Source organism: Mesoplodon bidens (genome assembly GCF_964165515.1).
Source record: "Mesoplodon bidens genome assembly, chromosome: 15".
Lineage (NCBI taxonomy): Eukaryota > Metazoa > Chordata > Mammalia > Artiodactyla > Ziphiidae > Mesoplodon > Mesoplodon bidens.
This window is the reverse complement of record NC_138171.1, coordinates 5,170,221-5,189,389: the sequence shown is the minus strand read 5'-3', so window position 1 is coordinate 5,189,389 and position 19,169 is coordinate 5,170,221. Positions and strand designations below refer to the sequence as shown.

The following is a 19,169-nucleotide window of genomic DNA, read 5'->3' as shown; positions in this document are numbered from 1 at the left end:
CTCCCCAGGGCCCTCCCGGTCCATCCACGCCCTCACCCCCTGAGCTCCAACCTGCTGCCTCCGCTCAGTTCCTCAGACTCTCCAGAACCGGGCCTCCACACACGCTGTTTCTCGTACTGGAACTCTCTCTTCCCTCCACTCAGAGCCTGGCCAGCTGGCTCCTTACCAGCCTTTTCGTCTCAAGTTCAGCGTCACACCTTCACAGTTTTCCCTAACCCCTCTGCACCTAAGCACGACCCCAGCTCGTTCTCCATCACTGCCCTTTATTCATTTCCCTCAGGACCCTCATTCCAGGGTCTCTTCAGATCCTGAACAGACTTTGCGATTGCCCACATCCGTGGGATTGTCCCCCGTTTCCTTACTTGTTTATCTTCTGTTAGACTGTGAGCTCCTTGGGGGCAGGGACCGTCCTCATGTCTGTGCACTCAGCCCCTGGCACACAGTATTGATGCCAGTGGATTTAGATCAGTTGATTGTCAGCCCTACTTTGGCACAGGTAAGGAGGAACAGATCCTCTGCCTAGTTTTACCATGTGAGTATTGCATGCCTCAAATTATACATTTCTGATTTTTGCATATTTATTATTTATTATTCAGTTCTCTGTAGTAATGACATTTCTTATGGAACCAAAAGTCCTCGTAAAATGGCACCCCTTTATGGTGAACTGACCATTCAGACATCCTCCCCATTTGACCCTCGCGTTTTCACAGATGGATCATCTTTCTGATGGTCCAGTCACAGTTGGTTGCAAAGTAATTTCATTAAGTCAATGAAAGTGATTTTGGAGAACTTCACAGATGTCCTGCAAAGCCATGGACGGTAAGGGGTTTGTTACATTAAGTGAGAAAACTACCGATCAGAATGATGACATAGTGCTTCAGAAGGTAATGATTTGTGTATCAAAAGGTTGTTGAGAGGTCTAGGGAAGACTGTTGGAGTCCTCAAATATTTTGTAAAAATTCCTTTTTTATGATAGGACTAGGAAAGACAAACATGAAATGAAAGATAGATATCATATTGTGCCAGCATATGGTTTTATCAAAAGAATCACAGTCAAGTTTTCGATCAACTCTGACTCAGTTCATTCAGGAAACTAGCTCCTGGTTGCAATAATAAACCTACGTTTTTTCTAATATCAGATAAAATGAAACTCGTTTCATAATTTTTTTCTCAAGATAGAGCCTTTGTCAAACCTTTTCATTCCTATTTGCTATCCTAAATGAATTCGTTTTAAGTGATCTTTTCCCACCAATCACCCTTCACTAACAGGGACTCCTGCAGAAGCATGGAGGCAGACCCAGCCCCTGCTCAGACATGCACCTCAAGTCCGTATCAGAAATGCACCGTAACTGTAGCAGCAGCATTTCAATTACTTGCCATCTGTCTGTGATCATGTAAAAGAAAGCTTCTAACCAAAGTCTCATAGACACTGCATCCAGTCCTTGAAGATTTCTGTCCCTGGATCTTACTGTGGTTTCTCCTAATGACTGTTCCTAGAGGGCAGAGCGCCAGGAAGACGCGGACTCATCCGCTGCCACAGGAGCCACATAGGAGTTGTTCTCGTGTCTGAAATCAGGAAAACGTGCAGTGGCTGAATATCTAGAGCCAGGGTGCACACTGTGGCCCACAGGCCAAATCCAGCTTGCTTCCCGTTTTATCAGAACACAGCCATGCTTATTTGTTTACATATTGTCTACGGCTACTTTCACACTTCCGTAATAGAGCTGAGGAGTTGCGACAGAGATCGTATGACCCACAAAGCCCAAAATGTTTACTGCCTAGCCCCTTCCAGAAAAAGTTTGCCAACCCTTGATCTAGAGCCAGATTGGGCACAGAGCTGTGCGGACGTCCTTTTAGTCTCTTTTTAAGCTGCCACCTTCTTTCTTCACACCGAAAGGACATGGAAAGAGTTTCAGTGTCAGTAATGGTGGAGCGGCTTGTAACAGACTAACCCTCCCACAAAGAACTATTACGTATAAACTCTGGACAAAACATTAAACAACTCTCTGAAGGTACTGCCAAGCAACCAGATGCAGTTTGGGGACTGAAAAGGGAACGACATTGAGTGAGACTCACATTTTCATGGCTTTTCCCCAGAGGGCACTCCCCAGGCCATGCAGCACAGGGTAGCTAGGACTCCAACAGAAAGGCTGTCTTTTTAGCTTGCAGTATTTGAGGACAGAGTTTAAGGTTGCTAGAGCATCTGGGAAAGAAGGAGGCAAATCCCAGAAAAGATGGATCCAACAAGGAGGGAAGCCCCCAAAACCTGCTTGTAAATTCCCTTCAAGGCTTTGCTTAACCCCCAAATTGTGAATGCACAGGAGCGACACTAAGAGACCCAGCAGAAGCCAACAGCTGGAGGGGTGACAAGACGGAGCAGAGATTCAGTCGCTGCTCATCACAGGAAAAGGAGAGTTTGGAGTCCAGTCCTGCCCTGTTAGAGCGGATTGATAAACACGTTGGGCTTCCCTTGAAACTTCTGAAGGGCCATGTCTTAAGAGTAGAGACCCAAGTAGACCCACCCTAACCATGTGTAAAACCAATCTCAGGGTGATTAGCCAGTGTTTTAGCACTCTTCAGAGAAGATAAAGGAAACCAGATGGTTTAGAAATGTTCAAAGATTTAAAGGAAAAGTAGTCTTTTTTTTTTTTTTTTTTTTTTTTTTAGGAAAAGTAGTCATAATCTACTTAACTACAGATGGGGAATCTTACACAGAATGGCAACTAATAATCAGATGGAAATGCTAAAACTGAAAACTGTAGTATTTAAGATGAGAAGTCCACTGGGTAAGTGACAAAACAAAAGAACAAAGAGTGGAAGAATAGGAACATAGTCTTAGTACCATAGGGACAAATTCAAACAATCTAACATATGTGTAACTTGAGACCCAGAAGTTGTAAAAAGAGGGGAAGGAGACAGAAAGAAAAGATATTTTGAGAAATAATGGCTGAAAAATTCCCAAATTTTGGTGGAATATATCAGCTCACAAATCTAAGAGTTTAGCAAACTCATAGGTACGAAGAAAACCACATCTAGTTCCATCATAATCAAACTGCTGAAAGCCAAAGTTAAAGAGACAGATCTTGAAAGCAGCCAGCGATAATAGTATAGACACATTATGTGTGGGACACAACAGTATGAATGAGGGCCAGCTTCCCACAGAGTCAGTGGAGGCCAGGAGACAGTGGAGCAGTGTATCTTTAAAGTGCCAAAATTATCCATCTGCCAAAATTATCTTTAAAATATGAAGTCAAAGTCATGACACCGTTAGAAGAAGAAAAGCAGAGAGGATTTAGCAGCAGCGATCCCAGAACGGTTCTCAGCCTAGAGGAAATGACACCAGATGGTAACTCAGATCCATAGGAAGAAATAATAACCACTAGAAACAGTAAATATAAGAATCTGTCTTTTTTCTTCTTATTTAAGAGACTACTGGCTATTTAATGCAAAAATTATAATATTGGATTGTGTTGGTTATCACATAGATTTAAAATATTTGACAGTAGCACAAAGGGCAGTGAGATTTAAAAAATCTTGCAGGGTTCTGATCTTTTACATGAGGTGGTGCATTTTAAACTCTAAGTCAACTGTGAGAAATGTATATTGTAGTTACAAGAGCAGCCACTTAAAAAATAATACAGGAAGGTATAACTAAAAAGCCAATGGACAAGTTAATAAGTTAAAATTGAATACTAAAAAATATTTAGTTAATGCAAAAGAAGGGAAGAAAAGAAGAACAGGGTTTTCTTTTTTTTAATGGAACAAATATAAAGCAAACAGCAAGATGGTAGACCTAATATTAGTAAAAACCAAATATATTGGTAAGTACATTAAGTGCAAAGGAACTAAACATTCCACTTAAAAGGCAGAGGTTGTCAGATTGGATCAAAAGTCAGGATCTAACAATGTGCTGGTTGTAAAAGGATTACCTTAAATGTAAATCCAGAGAGTGCTTGAAAATAAGAGAATGGAAGAGGATATTCTATGCAGATCTTAAGCAAGAGAAAACCATTGTGGTTATATCAATATCAATAAATATCAATAAAATAGACTTGGATATTCAAGGATAAAGAAGGGGCATGAAAAGAAGAGCATTAGGGAACTTTCCATGTTGATACAAACGTTTTATATCTCGGTGGGATGATGTTTACGTGGTTGTATACATACACATTTGTTGTTGTACCAAAACTTAAGACCTTCTATCAAACTTAAGATCTTTGCACTTCTCTAAATGGATTTTACCTTACAAATTTAAATGTAAAAAACAAACAAAACAAAGCCAAAAAAACCAACAATCTTCTAAAGCATGTTGCCAGAATAATGCATCAAAAATGAAAGCTAATATCATTGCCTTTGCTCCTGTGACTCTCACCCCATGGAAGACAATCCAGAGTCTTTTCTACCTAATAATCTAGTTTCCTTAAAGTTGCTTACAGGCTTTATTATTGGTTTTTTTTTTCTTCTCTAAAACTTAACATATTTTATTGGAAGTTATCAGGCTTTGACCCCAGAAGCAGGGATCTTCCTCACTGAGAGCAGTAAAACTTCACATGGATGCTCATCTGGGTTTGGCATTTAGTTTGACCTCTTCCTGCACCTAAACTGTTCTTATTCCCTTATTCCCCACTTCTTTCTGGCTTACCACAGTGTGCCAGGCACCTGGCCCAGAGATAAAATGGGGTACTAAACAGATATGCACTCTTCCTCATGGAGTTTACAGTCATCATTTCACTTTCATTTATAAAACTCAAATTACCATGAAAGTTTAAAAGCCAGAGGTTAAGTCATTGGGTAAGAAGTTGTGGAGTCTGTAATTCTGTATGTGGAATGTATTCAGATGCTCACTTCTGATGAGAGTTCCTACCTGTGTTTTGCGGGGAAGCCACAGAACAGAGAGCCAGAGGGGAGTCCAGGGGTATTTCTCACAATATATGTAGGGGTCAGGTTTCAAAGTCAGGGTGTAAGACAGAGGTCAAGCGTAGGTAAGAGTCTCGCCTTTCAACACTGGCATCACATTCACTGAGCAAGGTGCTCACACAGATGCCCAGGAACCAGGGTTGACTGGAGAGAGAGCTTCCCATTTTCCATCTCACACTCTATCAAGAGAAATGGCCCACTAAATCAGCCTCGCTGTTTAAATTGTTATTACTCTCCCTTTCCTTCTCTTCCCTCCCTATTGTATTGGGGCAGGGAGGTGATTGGTGGGAAGGAGCCCTGCACACAGAGTTAAATTCATGTTCATGAAATGAGATATGTACCTGCATTTGGGAATTGCCAAGTGTGTGGAAGATATCAAAAAAGCGAGTTACAGGCTCATCCAAGTGGTGAATGTAAATGTGTACTCATTTCTGTAGCACAATCAGCATTTAGATTACAGTGTTATCTTTTCAACAGCCAAATGCAGCCACTTCTCTGGAGAACTGTTTACAGCTTTTTTTTTTTTTTTTTTTTTTTTTTTTTTTTTTTGCTGTACGCGGGCCTCTCACTGCTGTGGCCTCTCCCATTGCAGAGCACAGGCTCCGGACGCGCAGGCTCAGCGGCCATGGCTCACGAGCCCAGCCGCTCCGCGGCACGTGGGATCTTCCCGGACCGGGACACGAACCCGTGTCCCCTGCATCGGCAGGCGGACTCTCAACCACTGCGCCACCAGGGAAGCCCTACAGCATTATTTTTATCTCTTTGATAGTTTGGGAAGCCAGAGCTTAAAGGACTATTGAACAAATGAATTTGGGAATTATAACATTGAGTTCAATTAAAAAGCCTTTTTAGCTGAAACAATTGTTTATAGCACCATATTTAATTCCTATAAAACTGTATTCTAAACTACCTTCTGAGAGGCATTTCAGTGTTACATTAAAAGTTTTTGCCTGTGGTAATTACTGGTTCATCTGCTTTAAAGCATCATGGCATCTTCTTTGGCTTAAGAGAAAGATTACCTTTTGTGCAGGGATAATGGGCTTAAACGTCTAGTAAAAAACATATTTAACCAGTTTTCCCAATGTTGTTTTCTATTTTTCCCTCTTCTCTGCAGTTTCGTGCCTTAGCGCCAATGTACTATCGCGGCTCGGCTGCAGCTATACTTGTTTATGATATCACAAAAGAAGTAAGACCCACACACCGTTCTCTTTAGCCTATTTTGAAAACTCTGTTTGGGCTGCTTATATCTCCAGTTGCTTCCCTCCTCTGTGTTGCAGGAGACGTTTTCCACATTAAAGAATTGGGTAAAGGAGCTCCGACAACACGGCCCCCCCAGCATTGTAGTTGCCATTGCAGGGAATAAGTGTGATCTTATCGACGCGAGGTAAGTTCTTAGAACGGGGGGTTACAGTGCCGAGTGCGTGTTCCCGTCCTTACAGAGCAATATCCAATAGGAGAGTCTGGCTTTGATTTTACCTCTGACATTGAAAAAGTCCTTTTCGTTTGGTGGGAGTCCTGAAGTTTCAAACTAAAATGTAAGAGTTCAGACATTTGGAGCTAATTAGATTATATATCGAGACAGGTGTGTAATTTATTTAAACATCATTCGCATCAGACTTGACATTATCTGGGATTAGTGTAGCCCTCAGCTCTCATGACATAGGATGCCTGAATGGGGAAGGATATCTTAAGGAAAGCCCATTTATTGGCAATTTCTCTGGACCACTTCCACGGTTCCCCAAGCAAGGGCTCTCTACTTGGAGGGGAAAAGAAACCCCGGGGATTCTCTGGCCATTCCATGGGATGCATTGCTAGTAGTCCCGGGGTCCTATTCTGTTCTGTTCTGTTTTCTTTAACCGTAGAAGTGGTGTAATTGGGAGGACCGCGGGGTCAGGGCTCATTCACCAGCCATTCGTGACATCCTTTATCATCATAAATCTGGTTAATTACTGGGTAGGTGGGGATCACATGAAGCTCTTGATGGGCAGAATTTCTGATTTGCAATTCGTTGCCTTCCAGAGAGGTCATGGAGAGAGATGCTAAGGACTACGCCGACTCCATCCATGCAATTTTTGTAGAGACCAGCGCAAAAAACGCGATAAACATAAACGAACTCTTTATAGAAATTAGTGAGTATCTCTGTGCCTTATGGGCTTCCTCTGTGCAGAGCCACTTAAAACAGAATTATCTTGCCGAGTAGAATTTTCTCCTTACGTAGAGTGGTCTAGTCTCTGATACTGTTCTCAGTGGAATGAGATTTGAGAATTTAAGAGTGACGGTGGGTTTTCATATCATGCTCTAAGTGCTGGAGGGCTACTGCCCAATGACTGTAGCCCTTCTAGAAAGAATGTTGCTACTGAATAAATAATGTGCACGGCCTAGAGGTCCTAGAAGCTGTCATCTCGCCCTCTTTCTCTCTTTAAATGTGTTTCAATTAGTTGTCCAGAGTCATTGAAAATGAAGAAAATAAATAAAGGGAAATGAAATGCGTGTGTAATTCCACTATAAGAAAGCCCTCAAAAATTAATACTAGGCACTTGCTGGTGAAACGTAAGACCGCTTTTGCCCACCCCTCCTCTTTCCCTTTCCAGAAGTGTTAATAGGATGACACTAGATAGGAGAGAGGCTGCAGCGTACCTTTGGGATCCTCTACGGATTGTATCTGTTTATTCATTTCATTCGAATTCATCAGTATATTCATGGAGAACTGTTCCAGGCTCGGGGGAGGCAGCGGTGAACAAGATGGGGTCTGCGCCTGCTGTCCTGGGGCGCACGTTCCACTCTGGGAGAGACAGTGAACACACAAATAAGTGAGGTGCTTTCAGATGATGAGCAGTGATGGGAAGAAGATAACATAGGATGAAGTGAAGGAGTTTCTGCAGGTGGTCGGGGAAGGCTTCTCTGAGGAGGTGATACTGGAGCTGAGACCCGACAGAGCAGGTGTGCAGAGCCCTGGGGTTCATGTTAACTGAACAGGTCAGACTTCCCATTGGAGGACAGGAGAAAGCCAGCAAAGCACAGTGAACTTATTCGTTAAGATCCATCCTTTGGGGGAGGGCTGAGAGAAGTGGAAGGGCCCTTGGCCAACATGCAGAGGAAGAGCCACCGGGGCCAGGCAGGGACGGCCCAACAGAGGAGCAGGCCTGGGGCAAGTGCCGAGACTTGGGGGGCTGCACAAAGCCCTGGTGACCCTGACAGCTTGCTACGGCAGGCCCAGCTCCAGCAGGTGGACCGCACTGGGGTTTAGGCCCTTGGATGCTCAATTGTTGGGGTTATTTTCAGTGTTATTATTTTTTGATGTTTTTAGTTTGTTCCAAGAACCAGAGATCTGAATTTTATGTAACATGTCACACTCTTTAAATCTGGCCACTTATTCAACTATTTTCAGAACACTGTGCAGGCCTGCCAGGCCCATCTGCTGCCTGGGCTGGCTGGTAGAGGCTGGTGTGCAAGCTCTAGTCCAGCCCCTTCCTTCCAGCATTGAGGAGTCATGATGTTTATCGTCTTCCTAGATTGTAAATAGCAGTTACCCAGATGCATTCTTGAAAGGCAGCATGAAGCCGGTCGGGAATTTTTCACAGTTCAAGCTAAAATATCTAAGTGTGTGGTGTCATGAGTGCTAAAATTATCACTATTTCTTTAAAGTGTTCTTTACTCCAGCAGTATTAAAAAACAGGAAAGTGGTGAACTATACCAATAATGAAAATTCCTGGATAAAAACTAGCCTGTACGTACTCATTTTAACTGTGAAAAATAAAAAATATATGTTCAAAAAGATTAGAAAAATTTAAAGAGATGTAAGCTGAGTTTATTATTTACTGGGGTGTTGTAAAATTGCATTAGCACAGTGCCTGGTTTGCGAGCTTTTTATTAAAGTCTAATATACATGCTGAGAAGTGCTCATATCAGAAGTATAAAGCTCCAGGCATGTTGACGGACTGTGTAGACTCCTGTAATCGGCACTCACTTCAAGACCCAGTGGCGTCCCGGCAGCATTCCCCCCCCGCCCCGCTGCCCGCCCCAGGGAGGCACCATCCTGACCACTAACTCTTCTTGTTTTGCCTGTTTTTATATTTTATGCTTTTAAAACATGCTGGGTTTACTCTCTCGTGTCTGGCGTCTTTAGCTCTACATCACAAGTGGTAGATTCGTCCACGTCAGCGCGCGATTCGTCCTCATCGCCACAGAGTGTGCGTGCTAGGGCGGGCGCGGCGAGGAATACCCACAGTGTGGGTAGGCGTTTGGGTGGTTCTGTCCAGTTTCGAGCTATGACAAGTAGAACCTCTGTGAACATTCTGCTTCATGTCCAACATGTACACGACAGGTACACGTTTTTCTTGGGTCTGTTTACACCCGGGAGAAGGATGGCTGAGTCTTCAGGGTATGCGTGCGTTGAGCACAAGTTGACCGTCAAACAGTCTTCAGGGTGGTTACATTGGCACGGACACCAGTGGGGTCTGCGAACCCCAGTCACTCCGACGCGGAGGGGCAGGGTAGTGACCTGCACCTATGGCAGTGAATGAGGTCGAGCCCCTTTCCGATGTCTGTTTACATTTTTATGATATCTAGATATCCTCTTTTGTGTAGTTTTGCCTATTTTCCTGTTGGGTTTATCTGCCTTTATCTTAGTGTTTATAGTTTATTTTGACTATGAGTCCGTTGTTGATTATGTCTATTGGAGAGACGCACTGTGTGCCTTGACTTTCTTTTTTTTTTTTTTCAATTAATTAATTTATTTATTTATGTTTGGCTGCATTGGGTCTTTACTGCTGCGCACAGGCTTTCTCTAGTTGCAGCGAGCGGGGGCTACTATTCATTGTGGTGTGCGGGCTTCTCATTGCAGTGGCTTCTCTTGTTGCGGAGCACGGGCTCTAGGCGCGCAGGCTTCAGTAGTTGTGGCATGCAGGCTCAGTAGTTGTGGCTCATGGGCTTTGTTGCTCCGCAGCATGTGGGATCTTCCCAGACCAGGGCTCGAACCCGTGTCCCCTGCATTGGCAGGCAGATTCTTAACCACTGCGCCACCAGGAAAGTCCCTTGACTTTAATTTTTGAATCAACCCCTTTAGTAAATTGGAGCTTTTAATCTTAATGTAATCCGATGTATCCTTATTTTCCCTTGTGGTTAGCATTTTGGGGCTCCTGTTTAAGAAACCCTTGCCTATTCTCAGGTCACGAAGGTGTTCTCCTCTGCATTCTTCTAAAAATAGTTCAGAGGTGGCTCTGTAATACCAGCTGTGTCTTCAGTATCCATTTGTTGAGAAATAAGTAATGACAAGAAGAGTCAGTAAAGCTTTTAAATAAATTTGCGTTGTATTCACAGCAGTGCATATAGGCATTTGAAAGTGCTTGTAGGACATACTGGAGGATGCTTCCTAGCCATGCGGGCACCATGCTGTGTTCTGACCTCTCCCTCCCCAACCCCTGATTTGCAGGCCGCTGGATGTGCCAGAGGCTTCAGGCTGGGCATCCGAGGACCTGAGAGTTGGCAGATTCCCGCTCAGCCTCATTAATGCCAAAGATGCAGGTGTCAGTTCGTTCCATGTTTTCAAAATACCTCAGTGCCAGGTGCTATGCTAAATAGATATTGGAAACATAAAGCTAGAGATCTCTTCCCTTGAAGAGCTTTGGGCCTGATTAGAGGGAGATAATGGAGATGGTTGCGTAAACAAATGTGTAGTAATGTGCTTCTGGCTCCTGACTTGATTTTAGCATCTGAGATATTGGACAGAGTTAGGAAGTGGGAGGGTTTCAGCAAAGCCTTTGTACAGGAAGCAGCCCTTGAGTTATATCAGTGAGGTAGGTGGATGGGTGATTTAAGGTTCTCTCGAAATTGACATTATGAGTCACAGAGCAGTACAGTGAAACCTGTTCATTCTCATGCATTGTTGGTAGGAGAATAAAGTGGCACAACCTCTTCAGAGAGCAATTTGGCAGCATCTGTCAAAATTGAAATTGCACATCCTTCTGGCATTTGTGCTAGATAGACACTGGGAATACAGTGTCGGTGTCAGATAAATACCCAGGAGTAGAATCGCATGACCCGGCTCTTCCACGCCTGTTAATTTATCCCACACATGCACTCATGGGTTTACAAACACAGTCTTTGCATTGTTTTTTTTTTTGTTTTTTTATTTATTTATGGCTGTGTTGGGTCTTCATTTCTATGCGAGGGCTTTCTCTAGCTGTGGCAAGTGGGGGCCACTCTTCAGTGCAGTGCACGGGGCCTCTCACTATCACGGCCTCTCCTGTTGCGGAGCACAGGCTCCAGACGCGCAGGCTCAGTAATTGTGGCTCACGGGCCCAGTTGCTCCATGGCATGTGGGATCTTCCCAGACCAGGGCTCGAACCCGTGTCCCCTGCATTGGCAGGCAGACTCGCAACCACTGCGCCACCAGGGAAGCCCTGCATTGTTTTTAATAACATCAAAATATTGGAAACAGACTTAAATATCTATCAATAGGGGATAAAGAACGGTACATCCACACAATGCGGTATCACAGAGCTATTTAAAAGAACGCTCTGGTGGAGCAATCCCCAGGATATATTAAGTGAAACAGTATTTGCTCCTGCCCTGGTTTTAAGAGCGTGTGTGTGCTGTGCATGTCTGCACACACCAGTCTCTGGAAGGTGGCCTCTGCCCCGAGACAGAGGGACAGGCACATTCTGATGCAATTTGTTGAACATGTAATTTTTTTAGTTAAAAAAATGTTGTACTAAATGCCATGTGATACCCTTCTTTGGACCCTGGAACAGAAACAGGACATTAGTGGGAAAACTGATGGCATCTGACAGAAGTCTGGAGTTGGGTTGACAGTGATGTTCCAGTGTCGAGTTCTTCATTTTGCCGAATCCCATGGTAATACTATAAGATGCCGAAATCAGGGGAAGCTGGGTGAGGGGATACAGCAGTGCTCTGTGTTGTCCTTGCAACTTTTCTGTAAATCTAAAAGTCTCCCGAAATTAGAAGTTTTTTCAACTTTTTTAATTTTAATGAAACCTCTCAAATTGCATCTGCAAAATGGTTGTGTCTGAGAATGAACAGATTGAGAATGTGAAAGCTCATTCCCTTCCCTCCTGTCCTCTTGGTTCAGGTCGAAGAATTCCATCCACTGACGCCAACCCGCCTTCCGGTGGAAAGGGCTTCAAACTCCGAAGACAGCCTTCGGAGCCGAAACGGAGCTGCTGCTGACTGAGCCTCGGCCTCCAGGCTCAACGGTGAAGTAGGTGGTCCTGAAAGTTAGCGGGAGGGCTGGAGCCCTGTCGCCAGGGGTCGCCTCGCCGGTCTCGTATCTTCTTCGGGCAACAAGGATCCACAGGAATGGACCGGTTCTGTTTCCTCTTTGGAGACTGCAGCAATAATATTTCAGTCTGTGGACTTCTCTTCTGTAAAGAATCTCTGGTGTACAAAGGGACTACATCATAGGCTTTTGACCTTGCTGAGAAGGAGTGTATAATTGTATGGATGGTAGGATTAAATTGTTGGGTAGTTTTGTAATCAAGATTTTATGTAACATTTGTAAAGGGAAAATTAGCACTTTTGTGGTTCTTAAGGGAAGAAAAAGACCTTGTGGAGATGATCATTTCCTCGGTTTCCCATTGATACCAATGATACCATTTGGTACCAATGATACCATTTCCTTGGTGTCATTTAGAATGTGGTCGGTTATCATAAATGGAGGGATGGCAGTTATCATTATTTGAAGCTAAAATGGTTTATTTATAAGGGCTGATGGAGATGGCTTCACCCCTGCCATCTCTAAAGCACTTGCCATCGGGTACATCAGCCCAGGACATGCACAGTAAACTCACAGCAGCAGGTGCATGCCTCACCCGGGGTTTGCATCCTGACCCTGTCACGTGCGTGTCACCAGGCACATTATTGGCACCTTTTTAAGGAAGCTGTCACGATCAAGGTGGTGGTGGTAGAGAAGCTGCCTGGAATAAATTGAATTGCAGATGATTCAACCGACTAGCAGTGGTTTACAAAGGGAAGAAGAGAGAAAGTAAAGCAAGTGGTGTAAATGCTGTCAATTTTTTTATTTAACCGAGATATTTTGGTGGGGGAGACAATGATCTGTTGTTGCTTAGCCTATGTAAAGTTGTACTCTGTATTTACCAGACCATTGCTTACAGATTATAAATTATGTAAATACATTAACAAATTCTGTGTTTCATTCGACACTCCATTTACTCTCGCACTGTGCCCGCCCATCTCGCAGCCCGTGCACAGGAGGCTCCTTGAAGCACGTTGACATGGTGCAAAAGCTTAGAGCGCGTGGCTTGTGATGGGTCAGGATTTCTCTGCCTTCCCTCCCGCCACCCCCGCCCCTCCAGTCCCATCTGGAAATCATCGTGAAGACGTATGCCACTTTGACAAGCCTGACTAGCCCTTCCTAGCGTCGGGGCAAGAGGTTAAGGTCCCAGGTCCCGAGCTCTCGGCATTTACCTACCTGGTCTTGGGGGTAAGTTTCTTTTAGCTTTTACAGCAGCCTCGGGCCAACTGATTTGAGAGAGCTTTCCTTGTTAACAATTTAGCCTGTCTTTCCCTTTCCCTTGTTTTCCCCTGCCTCTGTTAGTGGTTAAGGCTCTTTTCCCTCAGGGAGCCTACTGAGGTTTTTAATGTAATCTAAAAATAAAGCACTGAAGTGAAGTTGGTGAAAATTTGTTCCTGGTCTAATTTGGCAGCCTTCCAACCTGAGTATTGTAAGGGAAGGAAATGTACAAGATTAAATAGGAAATGAAACAGTTTGAATTTCAAACTGAATTGCGCTTTCAGAGCTATCCTTAAGCTGAACAGTTGAAACTTTTAAAACTAATGGTTATTTCTTTGTGCCCCCCCACTTGATACGGTTAGGTTGTAATGGGAAAATTATAACTCAGATTAAGTAAAAGACGATTCCCTTTCCCCTGGTGTATGTCTTAAGCATTTGGAATTGCTTATTCTCTTATCGAAATCATATAGAAGGAACGCAGGTAGTGAAAATTCTAATGTTGTTTTGTTTAAAATACGTGTGGGCTCTCTGCCCCTGCAGCATCTAGCTGCCTTCCCAGCGTGAAATTAGCAAGCTTTCAGAGAGAATGTGTGATTCCAAAGGCTGGGCTCTTTACACCTGAAGGTGGCTTGGCTTTGTCTCATATACTTCCAAATGGATCGGGCCATCAGGCCACCGCCCTGGTTTGTCCCTAACATTCCCACTGCTGGGCCTCTATCTCCATGACAACAACGTAAAACAAAGGTTGCTGGATTCACAAAGAGGCGACGCGTGTGTGGCCCTTTCCGTCTTTTTTCACCAAAAGATGACCCAAATCTGTGACCTTCACATGTTTTCAACCAAAACTGTCAGTCAGCGTGGATGATTTCATGGTGTCTGGGTGCACAGGGAAAGGCAAAGCGCCTCGGTGCCTCTCTTATTGGTAAGGCCTCCCTCCCAATGCCTCTCATCCTATTGTGACATTTACTGCACGGAGCCCAGAACGGGTCCATCCTTCAGCCCTCCGCAGCCGCTTTCTCATCCTGATTTCTCGTTCTCCTTCCCATGTGTTCCTCATGCGTTTCAGGCCCTCTCTTGCTCTCATTTTTCTCAGTCTGTCTCAGAAATTGCCATGGCTCTGTTTCTCATGTGGTGTCTTTTTAATGCTTAACAATAACAACTACACATTGCTTTCTCAGAATTCATAACTCATACTCGATGAGAACGGGGGGAAGTGTTTTCAGTTATCTTGTTTGCTTCTCAAATGCAAAGATGAATATTCAAGTCAGAAACAGTGTTTTATTTTGAGCCCACTTTGGATTATTCACCTGACTAAATAGTGATCTAGTACACGTTTTATATATTCTTTATTCTTATTTCTTATTATAGAAAATGCTAGATTGTAAAAGAATTGAGACAGCCCATCTATAAAAATCTTCTTTTGGTTCTCTTATGACGCAGGGCCATCTTTAAAAACTTTGGGGACTGAAAAGAGAAAAATGATTAATTAGCTGCAAGTGTATGCTGATTCCTCTCAGAGAAATGGAAATCAGCTCTTTGCAGGTGTCCAATCTTAGTAACCATTGGTCTTAAGAACTCTCCTTTCACACAAGTGTTTTTCTGATTCTGTGATAACTCATTAACTGTCATTTGGTGATTAAAAGAACATAAAGTATGAGTATGATTAAGTGTCCTTCATTTTAAACTCTCTTTAAGAAGTGATTAGGGAAAAGTACCTATCGCAGGCCCTTCTGGTTCCAAATGAAACCTCCATCACCTGCTTTTCAGCCACAGGCCACGTTCTACACGTAGCGAAGGAAAGGTTGGATTCCTTCAGAATAACACACTTCGTGGTCGCCTGTGTGTGGTTTTGTTTGAGGCGCCTGCCTCCCGTTGTACACAGGCTTCCTGGATTCCTCCCCAAGTCCGAGAGGATTGACCCTCCTGTGTTGGAGGCCCGACCTCCTCTAAGTGGGCTGGTGTCCTTCTTGAGGTTATCGGGGTTTATTATTTCTAAATATATAAAAAGGGAAAGGAAACCACATTTAATTTCAGAACTTCTCTTTACGTTTTCTGTTTATTTCTTTTCTATTCTCAAGAAGGAAAATAGGTCTAGGAGACCTTCTAAATTAAACTCTGGGAGATAGAATAAGGAAAATGTCCTCAGATGACTATTCCATGGCTTTCCTGGAGGCGTCAAACCAGCATATCTGTACTGTTATGGCATTGTGTTAAAATGGGCAGATTTAATTCAGACTACACTGCACTAATTGGCATGTCAGCCTCAGAGCTTGAAAAGGCATTTGTTCACTGTTATATGCATCTTTTTATAGGCTGAGAGTAAGTTGCAAAAGAGGTTGTATAAATTCTTATCAGCATTTTTTCACTTTTTTGTTTCAGAACACGCTGAGAAAGTGATTCATGGCCCCTTAGTGTATAAGAAATAGGCACGCAGTATGTTATGTGTATGACAGACGAGCCCCCTACACATTCGGATGTCTTTGCAAGAACCTGTATAAGTAATGAGAAAATCCTTTCCTTCCGGGGAAAAGTTATTAGAATCCCCTTAACTCTGATCTATACTAGGTACCTGCTGTACAGCATCTGGGGGAGAAATGACAGCCCACAGACTCAGGCTGGCTCTTCTCTCTCAACTCATTAGGCTGCACGTGTTCCCCTGTCTCTGTAATGAAAGTTAAACAACAGTGATAAGCTAGAGAGTGGAAACCTGTAAAAATTCTTCATTATATAAATTTGTTTTAAAGGGACTATAGCAGCATGACTTGTTTGACTACAAGAGATCGTCTACCTCTTAACAGTTAATATTTTTTAAAAGAAGAAGTGAAATGTACCTTCAAGGGTCAGGCTGTGACTGTATACCTGCCCTCAGTTAGCTTGGTCCATCAGAAAAATTTAAATGATTCAAGGTAATGTTTAGGAGATGTGTTTTAACCCCTGTGGTACTGTAATTCAAACAAACAAACAAAAAAACAGTCCAAGCAACAAATTTATCCAGGAGATAAACATGATACTGTATAGTTTTAGCAAAGGGAGGTGGAGGTGGAATTTAGCCTTGGACTGGAAGAAGTGACCTCTGCCCGTTTCTCTTTGACAGCAGAGTTACTTGTCTTGACTCCCAGTAATAGAAAGCCAGGCAATGTGGTTATCCGGTTTTCATGAAATATTAATGGAATTCTGGGGCATTTGTCCTGTTTTATGTGCAAATGAAAGTCTAAAAAAAAAAATTAGGAGGGTATTACATTTTTCAGGAGCCTCCACTTTTTCAGTCCCAGAGAATGATAAGTGAGCAACGTGTTACTGATGAAGTTTCATCAGGCATAATGAAGAAAGGGGATAAATAGAACCAAGGATCTCCCTCTTTCTCAGTTTGTCCCTCAGGATTCTCCTAGCATGTAAGGAAAGTGATTTACTTCCCAAATCTAGAAGGACTTCCAGTGGCATAGATCAACTCTGATTTTTGGTCTGTACCATCAGAAATAACTAATATCTGTGTTCTTTCCTCTTAGAGTATAATCAGCTCCAGATAGGCTAGAATTGTTTGTGGCTTTCAAACAAAAGATTCAGAAGTTTAATAAAAAGAAAAATCTGAAATCTTCCATCTTTTCCTTTCATTATCTTGAAAATTTTAGATAGATAGTAAGATTAGGATGTGTCCTCAGTAGATAGACTAGAATTAAAACCATGGAGTCTTAACAAATTAAACAGAAATTTTAAAAAACTCACGGCCAGTTCATTTTCAGATTGGTGTGCACGGTCCTGGCATCCAGTGCCTCATCAAAATGCTTCATAATCGAAACAAACAAAATTCTGGGTAGCTTTCCACGAGCAGGAATTCAAGTGCCAGGAATTCAGCCAGTTAATGGGAAATCCTCAGATAGGAATGATTTTTTGAAAGAGCCTTCTATAATTGGCAGTTTTATTAAACTCCTTAATCTTAATCATCTCCTTAATCCTGCAAAAGAAACAAAATGCTCCGGTTTTGATGCAACTTCTTGATTCAGGAACTTTTTCGTGTTTCCAGAAGCAAATTGTTTAAAGCGGTGCTTCAGAGGAAGTCATCTTTAAAACAGCATTTCACACAAAGGGCTGACAATCTTTACTCAGAATTGCAGTTATCCAAGAAACTCCCCATCTTATGTCACAGAGAAGAGCCAAGCACCCCTTCTGCACCAGGGCAAGCCCAGCGCCTAGTGAGCACCATCTGGAGTGGGACAGGCCGGGGGACGGGGTGGAGCACGCCCCCTCCCACTTCAGGAATCGTCAGCACCCAGCAGCGTGTGACATCAATTGGAGCTTAACCCTTAATTCATCGTTATTAATTTTTTCATGAAATTTATACTTGAATCATCAGTTTCACCCACTGGAAAATGTTGAAAGTGGGGCTTAAATTTGTGTACCTCCGCTGACTCTGCCTGTGCGGTTATTACCTAGTTTAGGAAACTTTCTTGATGTGGATCATGTACGTGATGTCCAAGCGACTGGTCGATTCAGTGTGGGGAAAATTATCAGCAGCTGGCTAGTCAGAGCAACTGATTGGTGGCTCCGTTTTTTAAACCATTTGTTGTATTGTGTAGACGGAGCTTTATTGCCCTGGAAAAGATTTTTTTTTTTTTTTTTTTTTTTTTTTACTCTCATCCAGCCGCTCAGCCTTTCCATCATCTCACTTTATGAGTCACTCGCATAATTGTCAATCATGCCTCTGACCTTCTTAAGAATGGACATCTTGCCTTCTCTGTGATCGAAGCCGACTTCTTGGCCTTATTTCTCTTCTTCTCATTTTGCTGTGGGCTCTCCCTTAAAGACGCAGGGCACCAGCCGCCTCCTCAGCGCGTGTGACATGCCCTCCCGTGCCGCCTTACCTGATCGCAGCAGTACAGTTTGCCCACCACATCCAACAGGGAAAGCAGTAGGTAACCAGTACTGTCAGATACCACAAAGGGTAATTTTAGGGGAAGAAGTCCAGTATTTCCAGCGAGGAAAAGGGCAGTACTAGCTCACAGTGGCAACATGACTGCGGAACAAGATGTTTCTTACCGCCGGCGATGAGGCAGTTTAAGTGTCAACACCTCGCTTAGTTTGTAATAGGACATTTGTTAAAGTATGTAAAACCCCAAGTCTAAAGTCTTGGAGAGAAACGGCTGTGGAGATGAGCCTAGACATTTAAAAAAAAAAAAAAAAAGCTAAGCCGTTGGACCAGCAATTCTTATTTCTCCTAAGAATGTCATGCCTTTTCAAGACCTGATGCAAGGAATAAGATATTTGTGCCTTTCTATAATAGCATCTATTATGAAAAAAATCAAGTTGCTTACAGTTTAGGCCGCCTTGTTGCACTATAAACAGCCCAAATTTGTAGCCGTGGCTTCTCTGCATGACGCATCGCTTGATTACCTGTGATGAAATATTGTAATGATGGTTTGCCAAGCTTATATGGATGTTTGAAGACTTTATTTTTGCAGTCTTAACCTTGGGCTGGACCTAAGTCTATATATAAACCGTATGATGTCTGTATTGTTTGTAGATGCTGACGAAAGAAAACTTGATCTTTTGATTTTTGTTGTAAGATTTTTCTTTTTACATTTAGGCTGGTAGTAGATAGTTGGCAATGGTGGTTGATTTGGCATACTTTTAAACTATATTGTTTTAGCTTGAATATTCTATACTAAACTTTTATAGAGTATAAGATGCTAAGTCACTACAAAATGTGTTGTATTGTAAGGAGAGTGTAAACATTTTGTTAATAAAAATGCTATGTTTACAGATA

At 42.9% G+C, this 19,169-nt stretch overlaps 1 protein-coding gene across 1 annotated transcript in view; it reads left to right on the top strand.

Moving 5' to 3' along the window:
* The window catches only part of RAB22A (RAB22A, member RAS oncogene family), a 53,444-nt gene extending 34,275 nt beyond the window's left edge, over nt 1-19,169 (top strand). Inside the window, exons 4-7 of the mRNA XM_081257169.1 lie at nt 6,032-6,103; nt 6,195-6,301; nt 6,937-7,046; nt 12,008-19,169. Coding sequence (XP_081113295.1) covers nt 6,032-6,103; nt 6,195-6,301; nt 6,937-7,046; nt 12,008-12,105 — 387 coding nt within the window. The 3' untranslated portion in view covers nt 12,106-19,169. The remainder of the gene's footprint in view (nt 1-6,031; nt 6,104-6,194; nt 6,302-6,936; nt 7,047-12,007) is intronic.